A 14,398-nucleotide genomic window follows, 5' to 3' on the forward strand; every position below is an offset into this window, starting at 1 on the left:
AGTCACAGCGCATCGCTGACAGCTGACTGATGTTGGTCTCATGAAGAACAGTGATCGCTCTTAATTATACATGATGTGTCACAGAGAAGGAGGAGGGAGAACCAGAGAGATAGAGAAGAGGACGATATAGATGAGAGATGTAAAAATAGAAAGTGAAAAAAGGTGGTCATGAGAGTGAATGTGAAGACGAAAGTGGAGCAGAAAAGAAGAGGGGTCGAAAGAAGAAGCTGAGGGTGGAGGGATGGAAAGAGAAGAAAAAGAAGTGATGAGGATGATGATGAAGGGGAGAGGAGGAGAGAGCAGAAGAGGAGGTCACTGTGTATTGATCCCCATGTGTCTCCCCTGCAGCAGGTCTGATATAACATCACAGAACATGAGAGCAGCAGGCCTGACACACTCAACCCCCAGGCTGTGGCAGTACACATTTAAAAACACACACATTTAAAAACACACACCTGAGCTGACACAAAAACACTCACTGATACACACACACACGAATGCACGCACACAGCCGCCACCTCTACCTGCGTTACGTTCTGCTGTCAAGCTATTCTTAGTGTCACAGTAAACAACTTAAAAATAATTATGTTCCGCTGGAGGCTGTCATTGCCTCTCCATGACCTAAAATCTACTCAACAACAATTTACCTAAACGTGTACAATGACTGAATGCAACTTCTAATCGTTTAACCTTTAAAGAGCTGCAACTTTTCTGCAGCAATTTCCAAATAAATTTTCTTCTCTACATTGAACCATTCTTAAGTGATTTATCACAATTTATTGTAATATTATCCTCTGCATTTTGCATTTTTCACTGAAAATCAGCATTTTCCTCTGTTTAATTAACTGATTATATAGATATTTATAAAAAAAAGTTCAGATTAAATTCAAAGACTATTATATCAAAACAGAAAAAGTGACTTTGTTAGTGAAATATATCTCCAACTGAATATAAAAACAAGTGTCTACAACCACTAACATTGGTTAAATTACATGAGTTTTATTACTGAATCAATATTGCAGAAAATGATAGTGTTTCTATGTTCATTATGAACCTCTGAACATCCAAATGGGTCATATCTGATGCTGCTACAGAGCCAAGTAACTGCATTTTACATGAATTATTTTCATATTTTATTTGTATGTTTTGATTTGATTAATGGTTCAAAAGTTATCAAACATTTTACATCAGTTGCCATTAACTCCAAAAATAATTTTAATTTCGTTGTACATATGTGTAATGCCAATAAATGCATTCTATTCTATTCTATTCTATTCTATTCTATTCTATTCTATTCTATTCTATTCTATTCTATTCTATTCTATTCTAATAATGAATTCATGCTGGTATAATGTTTGTGATATGTTTTGCACTTCCACTGATGATACATGAGTTTCATCGGTCTTTCAGTCATGGCCTAGAAGGTTGGAGGAGTCAGCTTGTGACCCAGACCAACAGAGAATTTATTGAGAGAGGTTGTTGGCTGATATGCCCTTGAGCAAGGCAATTAGTCCCCCTCCATTTGCTCCCCGGGTGCCTGACATGGCAGCCCACTGCTCCTAGTCTGTAGTGTGAGGTGTGTTCCTGCATAGTGGGTTAAAGGCAAAGACGCGTAAACAATATATACTGACAAAAAAATAAAGATTCTTCTTTCCCAAAATTAGGGTCAGGACTAAATATGGGTCACATGATAAAATACACAAGAAATATCAGATACTGCTGATTAAGGATGTTACCTAATAAAATAGAAGAAGAGTAACGTGAGGAAGAATTTATAAATGTTAACCTTTAAAGCCTTGTGAGATGTTAAAGACAGGCCTTAGTTGTGAAGATATTACAGGAAAAATAAAACCTAAAAGATGCAACAAGATGAAAAAACAAAACAAAACAAAAAACCCACAGAAATATTATACAACAAAGACAGCAAAATAGATAAAAATGATGTGACAGATACAAAAAATGAAATTGAAATGTCAGAAATGTTGCAACAAGATGACAGTAATGTACGCTGACCATACCATTCCCATTTAATTTTACAGGGATATTTTAATTCTCTTTGCCTTCACATAGAACTGGGTAATCTGTCAAAAAAAAAAATCATATTACTATACTTAATTTTTTTTAAATTAAATATATATATATTTACTCTGGTAAAACACTGTATTACATTAAAAATTGCACTATTTCCACTAAAAATCATCTTTTGGGTTAGTTAAAACAGTGGTTAAGGAAGAGATTTATTGGATGATGATGAACTGGCCATGCACGATAACTTAATAATAAAGTTACAATAAAAGTTCAAGCACAATTGTACTTTTCTAACTCAAGAATTCTTAATTATTTAACACAATCTTAATGATTCCCTGAAACACGAGATTGTAGATCACCCCTACAGTCACACTTATTGGGTCTTTTAAAGTAAATCGATCCAGGACAGTTCATGCAAAGTCAAACGGTGTCTCAGTGGGGATAACTAACACAGTCGTGTCAATGCAGAGTTAAGACCTGAAGTCTTTGAAGAAAATTTAGGGAAATAAAACCTATCAGACATATATGAAACAAACTGTGTCATTCCTCATAAGCACAATTGTAGAATAATTTTACCACAAGCATAACTTTTAGCGTTCATTCTGCTGCTGTGTTTGGCATCCTGACCTACATATTCAAAACAATGGAGAGAAACAGGACAGACACTGCAGACAGGACATGCTGAGAATGACAATAGGGAAACTAAAAAGGCAAATACACTGAAAGATGGAAGCCTCTGTGCAGCAGAAAGAGGAGAGGAGCTGTTGTGGCGCTGCAGAAGTGTAGCATGAGGAGCTCAGGATGTCATGAAATATGTAGGAAGGAGCAGCACAGCACCGGAACACAAAGCCATTAAAGAAAGCACTGGAAAATGCAGTCAGCTAGAAATATAAATGTCCATTTCCTTATCGTGCACAGATACTCAGACACTTTGCTTAAAGCCCACACACTCAGTCTTGGAGGCTTGCATTCAAGCATTTCCTGCCTCACTTTAACGTTGTCAGACATGTGCACGCAATGTAACACACTTTTATGCTCTCAAAGACACGTGTGGACAGGTGTACATGGATGTGAGCACTAAAAAACAGAAAAACTTACAGAAACAACCCCTCCCTTCTGTCGTCCTCGCTCCTTCCCTCTCAGTGCGCTTAATGGTGTTTTGTAAATCATTGATTGCTTACATGCAGCAGACCAGTGAGACAGTTAATTTGACATGCAGCAAGTGTTTTCAGGGTCAGACAACAGGACCAAATGAAAACTGATGAGGGTGAGAATAGGTAAAGGTCAGAGGTCAGGATAGACTCCGCAGCTGATGTCAGTGCTGGGAAAAATCTGGTACAAAGCCAACAATATCAGCATTAATATCAGACATGGGCACATTATGACAGTTACAAAGTTAATTTAAAGAGCATACACTTTATAAATTGAGGACATAATTTGGCAGATGTGCAGGTTATTATTTTTCCCTTGCTGGCAGTAGCTACAGATCAGAGTGTAACAAATCTATACACTGCAGACCCACAAACTGCAAAAATGGAAATTTTACCCAGTGCATTTTTCTCATTTCTAGTCCAAATATCTCATCACACTTAAAATAAGACAAAATCACCTAAAGAGTAACTTTTAGTGAGATATAAGAACTTAGTTTTAGACAAGACATTTCAAGACATCTTACAAAGAAAATTTTCACTTATTCCACTGGCAGATTTTTTTTTGCTTGAATTTAGCAAAAAAAAATCTTGAATTAAGCAAAAAAAAAAAAAAAAAAAAAAAAAAAAATCTGCCAATGAAACAAGTAAAAATTATCTTGGTACAATTTCTTGATATAAGATTTTGAAGATCTGTTGTCTAAAACTAAGTTCTTATATCTCACTGAAAAGTTACTCTTTAGGTGATTATGTCTTATTTTAAGTGTGATGAGATATTTTGGCTAGAAATGAGAAAAATATACTTAGTAAGATTTTGATTATTACAGTGCAGGACTTTAATTGTTTTAGTCCTAATAATGTTACATATTTCCTTGTATATGCAGCTAAGAGTCTTCAAAATTCCAGCAATATCAGTTAAAACCTTGTATCATTTGCCGAACCACTGAAGAAGGCTTTTATGCACACGTAAGTTTTTTTCTTTTTTTTTTTCAACTGTCTGCTCATCAGGTTTAATTTAATGGTCTGAACTGCTCTTGACAGCTTTTCTGGCAATTTTATTTCTGCATCATCATCACTATGCAATGAAGGCAGATCATCATCAGTCTGCATTTATTCTAAATACATCACCCTGTTATTATCTGCAGAAATATAATAAATGGTGGTGTGACCGGAAATATTTTTGCCATGAGAACTTTAATCAGCATGCAGCATGTACTGTCTGCACTCCATTGTTGGCAATGTTTGTTTAGTTTAGCGTTTAATCAATATTGCTATTGGACATTGGCTTTCTAAGTCACAAAAGAAAAAACAATACTCTAAATTGGCTGTATAGCTCTTCTAATCCTCATATTGACTGTAGTTCAAAGGCGCTGGTTTCTGTAAATTGTGGTTTGTGTTGTGTAGTCTGACGCCTGTAGTCTTTTCCACAGTCAACTTTTCAGGAAGCCATTAACAAAAGCTTTATTTTTAGCTTTCCAATGCTGTTTATCAGTTAAGTCTGTGAAGTGTGAGAGTGAAAGGCTGCTTGTATTATTTATTATCAGACAAGTGAAGTTAGTGCATTGGAGAAACCCCCCTTTCATAACTCTAACTCTGCACATACACAGAGCCAATCAATCAATAACCCAACAGTAACACTCCATCCATCCCATCATTACTGTCATCGCCACCACGCCCATGGAACTCCATTATTCCTTGCGCTATGAATGAAACTTCATCCCAACTTCTCTGGATGTGGCTCACATCCTGCTGAGCCCAAACACAGAGCAGCACATGCAGCAGAAGCAGCAGATGTTACATATGAGCTTGTACTGTTATGAGACTCTCAGGCATCTTCCCTTCACCTGCATGTGAGATCATATGTGCGGAATATGGGGCGCGTAAAGATTCCAAGAAATCATACCACAATGAAAATTACATGAAAAAACGCGCCCATCCTCTAAGAAAACAACGGTATGTGTAAAAGAATAGGACAAAAAATGATGTGATATGAAGATGTGATTTTTCAGGCGCATCCACGTGACGGTCGCAATAATCACAAAAAAGCACAAAACACGAGGTAGTGGAGGGTGCATGTCTACCTGGATGCTGCAGGAGATCTCGGAGTCGTCCAGTAACCGGATCGTGCAGAGGACCTCCTGGTCCAAAGAGCGGATGCTGGGGCTTCGAAACCGGAGCATTTTCATCCTTGTGTCGGTTCTGTTTCAGCTCCTCATGTCACCGGATCCACGCGCAGACCAGACCAGACCAGACGCTGCACGCGCATACAGCGGGTTACACGTAGCCTATGTGAGCCTCAGCCGGGTCTGGATACCCCCCCCCCACAGCGACGCCCTTGGGAATGAATGAGTGGAGGTAGAGATGGGTGGATGGAGAAGAGGATGGATGGATGCAACAGAGGGAGCAGGAGGGAGGAGAGCTGCATCCGTCTCCTGCCTGCCTACTGACGGATCTACGAGTGAGAGGAAAGACTACTGCCCTTCACCCCCCCCCCTTGTGTGTGTGTGTGTGTGTGTGTGTGTGTGTTACTTTTACCTCTCTCCACACATTTGATGTCAGAATTTATAACAGATCCTCATTTACAGAGTGGAAAACATCATCTGTCACAAGTTATTATCAGTACTTTAACAGGCACCTGCTCAGGAGAGGCATTTACTTTATGGATTATGATGGAAAAAAAAACAAAACATGAAAAACGCACCAAAATGACTATGGCGCACAAGCCAGAGTCATGCGTCTGCAGAGGCAGCTCTCACGTCATAATTGTATTGTCTAACTTGTGCGTCAACATGTGAATGACAAAATATCGTAGATTTTATGAACAATTTATGTTCATTCTGCAGCCTCTCATAGTGTAATGGAGCCTATTTGTCAAAACAAACCAGAGTGTTGTATTTTCACTAATGATTACATCAACGGCAATTTAGCTGTAATCTGAATAATTTCATCGCGTCAAGGACGGCGGCCCCTTTAAGTGCCGACGTGCTTCATACGTCATTACGTAATTTTACGACGCACACCCCGGACATGGTCCAAGTCAGCGGCAGACAAGTCGGCAAGTTGATGGATTTTATCATTTCTAAACGCATGAATATCACATATTCAGGGAGAGGACCACACAGTCTGAATGCAGCTGTTAAATGTAAAGTGTCCTCTATTTAAACATGTAATATATGGCTGATAAAATACAACATAACGCCACATGTGTGATAGCTTCAGGTCAGGTTCGTGAATATCAACAAACAGAATGATCTACATCATCATGGGAGTCTCTGGCTCTGGAAAGTAGGTGCACTGAACTCCTGGCACACTTTGTTCTTTGTTATTTTCTGTACTGCCCATTATTTGTGTGTACTATTGTAATAGTGTCAATAAAGGCATTAAATAGCGGGTGCTTTTCTGTTACAGGTGGTTTCTCATTGGGAAAAGTACTTTTAAGTTTGTGGGGAAAAGATATTTTCTGTGTTTATTACCAGCAGTGCCCTGATGTTTTAATTTGTTTTAATGTTATACAGTGGATGCCAAACATTTAACCAATTTATTTCTAAAATACATAAATAATAAGTGAGTTTTTATGTAAGTTTTTGGAAATTGTATCTGCTTTTGTCATACGCAGGAGCACTTTTGGGGAGTTTCTATCAGAAAAGGTAACAGGCTAAATGCTCTCTCTCCTTTCACACAAAACATACACTTCTGTTCACATCTCTGTTTGCATTGTGACTTTCTGTTTCTGAATCTGCGGGTCTGTTTGTTCATCAGCTCGGTTGGCCATTTCATGAAGGAGATGACTTCCACCCTCCGGAGAACATTGAGAAGATGTCTCGTGGTGAACCACTCACAGACCAGGTCAGATGTCATGGAAGTTTCTAGCACTCTGGACACCATTTTGAAGCAAGAACACAAAAAAAATCACTGAATTGGGGCTAAGCAGATATATTTTTTACATATGCAAGAAATACTGAGACAACAGACCGCAGTCGTCCAAAGCCTTGACCCCTGCTGTTTGACCACCAGAAGAATTTTCAAAGCTTATATATGTTTAGTCTTTTCCCATGTTAGGTTAACTACCATTGTTTGGCTATTTTTCAGCTCCACCTATGTACACATTTTACCTTAAACAGTAAAAGGAGGACACTTGGTCAGTGAAGTCAGTAGTATTACCTTAAAGAGAAGGTAGACAGTAAGTCTCTGACTCATCGATAAGTGGGCAGTGAAGGAAACAACAAGCTTGACATGTTTGACAAGTTACACAGCAGGTGGCCCTAAGTTGTGCAGTGTTTAAAATGGGAATACTGGACACTGCAACATTTCACTTTTCTTCGTCACAGAACAAATACGTTATTGTTGTTTGTTATTGCCAAATGTACCCAAATGTGATTGTTTTTTTTTTTTTTTGTTTTTTTTGTCATTTAAGTTTTTATTGATTTTATCATATTTTCAGACATTTACAAAGAGGAAAAAAATAAAGTGAAAAAAAGGGAAAGACAAAAAGAAAAGCAAAAAACAAAACAACCCACAACTTAAAAAGACAGCCGCACCCCCACAATTCTTATACACATATATGCATACACTTACAGCATGTACATAAATACAAACATATACACATACTGTCCACCAGCCCTCCTCCCGCACTTTCTCTAAGATGTTGCCCTCGTTGTGTGAGCCATAAACATTTGCCGTATTTGACTATTTTTATTTGAATCCTTATTCACCCTGGCAATCATATTTTCAAAGGCAGCAGTCTCTGTCATGAGTTTAAGCCACTCTGTATCTGTATAATGTGTATGTTCATAAGGGTGTATTCTCTGGTTAGAACTTTGGATGCGAGTCATTTATGGACAGGGATCCCGGGGTCTTAAAAAGTCTTAAAAGTCCTGAATGTACAAATCTGCATTTAATACCTTAAAAAAGTCTTTAAAGGTATTACATTTGATATGGTAGGTCTAAGTTATGTTGCCATAAATGTGTTTAAATGTGTCTTGGAAATGTCCAAGCTGCAAAGAAAGTAACATTAGTCTACTCGGTTCCATCTGTACCAATCCAGCAATTTATACTGAAATTAGGAACTAATTATTGCTAACTTTGCAGCCCCTGATTCATATGGCTGTGAAACAGGCTGTGAAATGGGCATTAAATTCTGTTCTAAGTATGCTTAAAAAGGTCTTAAAAAGTCTTAAAATTAACTTGTAAAAACCTGTAGGAACCCTATATGGAGTGATGCACCATTTTTCATCTATCATGACAAATTCCTCTTTGACTTGTTGCACTAGAAAACATTTGTCCTCAATTGTAGGTAGACTTACTGGAGCAAACAGTGTAGTATTAAACTTTAGATGAGTCATTCATTTTTCTGTTTTGCTGATATTGATCTTTTCCCTGTCTCTGCTGACTTTCAAAATGAAGGACTCTCTGCCAAAGTTGAGTATAAAAGCTCAACAGGCCCTGTCAGAATTTGGCAGTAGTAGCTGGTAGTGGTGTTTGGTTGTCTGCGATAAACCTCCCACTCAAATGTGTTCTGAACATCCCAGGGAAACACACTGAGGCCTAATGCGTTCAACACATAATCATAATTTTATAAAAAAAAAAAAGAGTTGACAGTTTTCCTTTTTTTGAATAAATATTGATGTGAGGCAGGAATGTAAATTCAGGATTACTGTCAGCCTTGGCAAAAATGTGACTTTCATGTTGGCCTGTGAGTTGGCAGGTTGTGATTGGCATAACAGGACGTGGGTGTGCTCAGATAGGAAAATGACAGAATGTACTTCTTCTCATTTCAGTTCAGCTCTTGATAAAAATGTGATTCTACTTCAGTTGTAACCAAATTAGGACCGATTCCTTTTTTGCCTGCTGTGCAATCACAGATTTATTTGCTCTGATGCAGCCGTCTGATCTCTGTTTGATTTCCTGAGTGGTTCTTCAAAAGAGTTTTTGACTGTCAGCCATCAGACAATACGGGTAATATTTACAGTGTGATGTCTTATTCTGAGTAGTCATATTTTGTGTCTCCCACTGCAACAGCCTCTGCCTTAACATTTAAGCTTTCTAAAGCACAGGGTCCTCACTGCAAAATACAGATTATATTGTTAAAGTTTGCAATATTTTCAGAGGAATAAACCCCGTAAATGCACAAAATAATGTTGTATATTTGCATCCAGCAAAGACAAAATGGGCTATACCTTTTTTTGATCTAACAAATAACTGACATGGCCAGAAACTGACGATATGAAGTTGGACGTTAGAAATGATAAGAGTTTGTAGGACTATAAAGGACTTTTTCCCCAAGGGGAAAAAAAGTGTTTAACTAGACTAAAAAGAAAGAGTTAGGACAGGATTTTGCCCCTTTATATTTTTTTAGAAATAAATAAATAAATAAATATACCTGAACAAGCACTTATCCTTCCACCTCTGTAATTATGTTCTAATGTAGCCCTGCTGTCATTAAAAAGTTTTGTTACCATATTAAAACATCCTTCTCATGTCATGTGATTTGTCTCTTTAGGACAGATTTCCTTGGCTTCTCAAACTACATGAGGTCATTGAGAGGTAAAAAAAAAAAAAAAAGAAAAATCTACATGCAAGCACACACACACACACACATACGCAGTGGTAAGTCACATTTATGTAATGACAGAGAAAAAGATGATGATGAAGAGAACTGGAGAGCTGAAAGGCGACGTACCAATATGCCAGCGTGAAATTGTCAAAAAAGATAAAAAAAAATATCAACAGTGGTTTTGAAAATTGAGATGAAAACCAGAGAGCAGGGAAAGAGGGTTTGGATGAGTAAAGGCAGATTAAGTGAGCGAGTGTAGAGAAGAGGTGAGAGAGAAGGGAAAGCTTTTTCCCTAAAATGTCTGCAGCGACATCAAAGAACTGATTTTCCTAACACTTCCACAAAATGTTCTCATCATCCGATCATCATTCTTTTCTTACCACCTTTTTGTACTCTTTAGCTGTTCGTGACCAGAATTCAGTTTGGTATCTGAAGTTTATTTTTGACTATTTTTTAAAGTTGTTGAGGTAAATCAGAACACAACAAACAGTACATTTTGATAGTTATTGCTTGAAATTCCCTGTCTTCACTCAGTGTATATTTATGTGTGTGTGTGTTTCTGTGTGTTTTCTCCTTTCACAGTGAAAGGAGTTCAGGCTCTGATGCTCTTGTGGTGTGCTCAGCCTTGAAACGCCTTTATAGACAGATCCTGCTTCATGGATCCAAAGCCCTCTGTTCATTTGTGGATCCTGATCACCCAATCCTACCTCCCACCATTCCTGATGTCTTTTTTCTGTTCATGCACGGTGACTATAATCTCATTCACCATAGGATGGTGGCCCGGAGAGGACACTATATGAAAGAGAACCTGCTTCGGTCCCAGTTTGAAGCTCTAGAACCTCCCTCAGATGACGAGAACGTGCTGCTGCTGGACATTAGGATGAGCATCACAGCCATGGCTGCAGAGGTCGAAAAGCACCTCATCAGCCTCAATACAGCAGGGGTACATCAAACAGACTGTGACAAACAACAATAACCAAAAACCTAAAGTTAATATCTTAAAGGGATTCTATGTGGGGTCAGTATTCCAAGCTCTTAACAGGAGGAGGGAGTCACATACCAGAACACGCTTACAACTACCAAAACCACCAACGAATCAATGACATGTATCCACATCACTCACCAAATAAAGCTCATTGTTTACACACATCTGGGTTATGGTGTCCTCAATTTTTCTTCAAACAAAAAATCATTACAATAGTTATTTTGACAGTCAGTTCAGGTTTAGATCTGGAATTTGCCCCTACTGCCCTTTGTATGTCTACTAGGATGGATGAAATGCAGAGGTTGAATGTCCCTGTATCGACAATAAATGTGAACTTTACATACTTTTTTCTATACTGCTCCAAATAGAATTGTAGTTAAGTAATACTCACCTGTTGGCAGGTTTGTGCCATTTTGAGACGTACTTCTGTATAGTGACCAAAAACAACAGCTGTTTGATTATTGACATATCTGCCTCTAACAGGAACATATAAAAAAAAAAACCCAAAACATATTAAAAAACATATCAGTGCTGTTTGTTTTTGTAAACTGTACATAAACACTGGAATGGCTCTCAAAATCAAAATTAGTCTTGGTATTTAAGTCACTGAACAACAATGTTGAAAGTAAAATGCACTGATTGCATTTTTATTAATAACTAGAAAAGCACTTGGAGAGGGCAGACCTCCGCCAAGACAGATTAGTGCCCCCCCCCCCCCCCCCCCCCCGATCACCACCAAAATTGAATCATTTGTTCCTTGTGCCAGTATCAACATCTCCTGAAATTTTTATCCAAATCCGTCCGTAACTTTTTGAGCTATCTTGCACACGGACAGACAGACAAACCAGCACTGGCAAAAACATAACCTCCTTTGCGGAGGTTACAATGGCATTATTGGAAATGAGATAATGTGTTAAAGAAATGACAGCACAGTGAATGCAAAATGAGCAGACTTGTTTATTTATGTCTGACAACAACAGACATGTAACACAAGAAGTTGGATTTGCATTTGGATTTGTGATTTTTTTTACTGAAAAATGTGAATGTGTTCATTGATAGGCTATGTCCATGATGTATAAAATCCTTTCGTATCTCAGAATATGGACATGTTTTTTTGTATCCAGTAAAGTGCTGAGTGGTACAAAGGACTCATTTTATTATCTGTTATACTGTATCGTTGACATAGAGTACAGAGTAAAAGTTTTAGGCCACAAGTTGGTTTGTTGTTTTAGCAAGAGTAGAATATTTTAGTATGTCTGAATGCATTTCGACGGAAGAGAATTAGGGCCACTGGGAAAAAAAAAAAAAAAGTCATATATATATATATATATATATATATATATATATATATATATATATATGTGTGTGTGTGTGTGTGTGTGTGTGTGCGTGCGTGCGTGTGTGTGTGTGTATATACTTCCGTATACTCAGTCTCTGTAACAAGATGCAACTGAAATATAGAATGGTATTAACAACAAGAATTTCAGGGGAAAAAACTGACTGAAGTTCCAGTATTAACATGTCCTGAAGTTCTGTACAGACTTTATGAGGATTTACTGAACTAATCTTGTGTTTTACACCAGGTTTCATTCAACACATGTCCAATGTTGCTTATTGTTTTGAATACTTTTTGTCATGGGAACACAGAGCACACTAAATACTGTTTCCTGTAGAAGGCAAGTAGTTCTATTTTTTGGTAATTTTTAATGCTATGTACGATACTCTGCTCTATTTTTATTTTTTATTTTTTTTTGTATTTTCATAAACAGAGTGAGAAATACATATTATGCTCATTACAACTGTGTAAAAACATCGTCGCTGGCCTAAGACTTGTATACAGTCACAGTCCGGTAGTTTATGATGAAATACAGTTGTTTTTCAAAGAAGCAAAAGTCTGACAAACAGCAGCATCTCCAGACTGTTGGATGATTGGAAATAACCCATGAAATTTGTAGATTTGAGGCATTAATGATTTATCAAATTGTTTTCAAAATGTCACTCTATTCACCACCAATAACTGATGTGGTTTTCTTTTTGTATTTAAATGCATCTTAAAATTTCTCACAATTCACTAAACACACAAAGGTATTACAAAAGTCATGTGCTGTATCATTTAATGACTTCAAGAGCCACATTCACCAACAAATCTCAGCTACAAACTTTACACTGAACATGAGAAAGTAATAGGATTAAGTGGATTTATAGGAAACACCTTAGTTTCACATGCAGTTGTGAGACAGGTTTAACATTCCTGACTCAAGTTCACATCAGGTCAAGGCCTTTGTATTCTTGTCTCCTCATCTTGAGTGTTTGCTTAAGACACTCTCACACACACACAAACCTGCAGGTGACCATGACCACAGCCCCTCAAGCTGCAAAACACACACACTTCCATTCAGCACTCAGCACTGTAGAGCTGTTTTGGTGGCGTGAGTCATCTTCAAACCTCAACCCGAATATTTTAGGAGCTTCTAATCCAGAAAAAAACCCTTTGGCTACTCTCATATCTCACACATCCAGACAAAGTGGCGCGCACATACACACACACACACACCACTGGAGATTAAAACCCCCACAGAGCAGCAGCAACAGACAAACATGCACACACGTTGTCAAGCGTATCACACACACACACACACACACATCTGATGACAGAGTTTGCGTCTTATGTGTCAGTTTAATCCACTTGGTGTGTGAATGACGACACAAAAGCAGGAATGGAAAATAGGCTACACACAAACAGGACGTCATTGTATGTACTTTTACTTAACATGGCCACATTTGTTCTTGTGTAGTAATAAAAAAATAAATTATGTAACGGTTTTACAAGGAGGTACAGGGCAGACTCCTAATTTTACAAAGTTGACAAAAAATACATGAATAACAAAGAAAATAATCATAATCAGCGCTCAATAATCACTCACTGATGAGATATAGGCAATTTTATTAATGAAGTATGTGGTGCCAGCATATTTCCAAGTAAACAAAGTAATAACTAATATCACTGCAGATTTATAACATAGTCTCACTGCCCTCTAGTGTTTGATAAAAGTAGTACACACAGGCTAGAAGTATTTAGTCAAACACTCTCTCTGTATCTTTATTGTCTATTGGTCAAAAATGTTCAGTAATGTTTGACCCACTTATCCACACATATGCTTTAACACAGTAAAGTGGAGTTCCTCATCTTTTCAATGAAATTACATAGCTTGTAACATTGTGCACCTCCGATTCATTGTAATTTCTCATTTTGAACCAATAAATGGCTCTAATTAGCTTTGGAAAGGTAGCTAATTAGAGCAGACAGTAATTTATTTGGTAATTTGGAACAAATACATTCAATTTTCTTGATAAGAAATAAAAGTTGCTTAAGATTTTGTCTGAGTTACAGAGTAAATAAAATACCACACTTTGACACTCTTATTATTATTATTGAAAATTGTGATTTTTTTTAAGGACTGGATGAAATTGAGGTACTGCTGAATCAGATGATGTTTGACACCTGATTCTGAGTGATACTACAGAAATACTGAAACTAAATTAGTACACATCAGGCACCACAAAACAGTTGCTGGTGTCTGAAGGTTAACTTATTTATAATTGTGAGCATTTAAGTGTTCCCTTTCAAATAAAAGAGTGTCCATTTAAAAAAAAAAAGTGATGTAAAGACATAAGACATCGTAG

General features: G+C 37.4%; 2 protein-coding genes across 7 annotated transcripts in view; one reads left to right on the forward strand and one right to left on the reverse strand.

The window, feature by feature from the left end:
- The window catches only part of frmd3 (FERM domain containing 3), a 54,809-nt gene extending 49,165 nt beyond the window's left edge, over positions 1 to 5,644 (reverse strand). For 3 of the 5 annotated variants that reach the window (XM_030142908.1, XM_030142907.1, XM_030142906.1), the window contains exon 1: positions 5,258 to 5,643. In XM_030142908.1, the coding sequence (XP_029998768.1) occupies positions 5,258 to 5,362 (105 nt within the window). In that variant the 5' untranslated portion in view covers positions 5,363 to 5,643. Of the gene's footprint in view, positions 1 to 5,257 lie in introns of all 5 variants that reach the window. The other 2 variants (XM_030142905.1, XM_030142904.1) reach the window with 1 other exon arrangement.
- Positions 5,645 to 5,866: 222 nt separating this feature from the next.
- LOC115425384 (probable gluconokinase) lies at positions 5,867 to 10,872 on the forward strand. Of its 2 annotated transcripts, XM_030142909.1 has the most exons (5): positions 5,930 to 6,461; positions 6,793 to 6,823; positions 6,936 to 7,022; positions 9,676 to 9,719; positions 10,312 to 10,872. In XM_030142909.1, the coding sequence occupies exons 1-5, from the start codon at positions 6,424 to 6,426 to the stop codon at positions 10,703 to 10,705; spliced, it is 594 nt and encodes a 197-aa protein (XP_029998769.1). In that variant the 5' UTR covers positions 5,930 to 6,423; the 3' UTR covers positions 10,706 to 10,872. The 2 variants fall into 2 exon arrangements, with proteins under 2 accessions (XP_029998770.1, XP_029998769.1); XM_030142910.1 differs by lacking the exons at positions 6,793 to 6,823; positions 9,676 to 9,719 and having other exon boundaries at positions 5,867 to 6,461.
- The last annotated feature ends 3,526 nt before the right edge of the window (positions 10,873 to 14,398 follow it).

The sequence above is a fragment of the Sphaeramia orbicularis genome, chromosome 9, assembly GCF_902148855.1.
Source record: "Sphaeramia orbicularis chromosome 9, fSphaOr1.1, whole genome shotgun sequence".
Lineage (NCBI taxonomy): Eukaryota > Metazoa > Chordata > Actinopteri > Kurtiformes > Apogonidae > Sphaeramia > Sphaeramia orbicularis.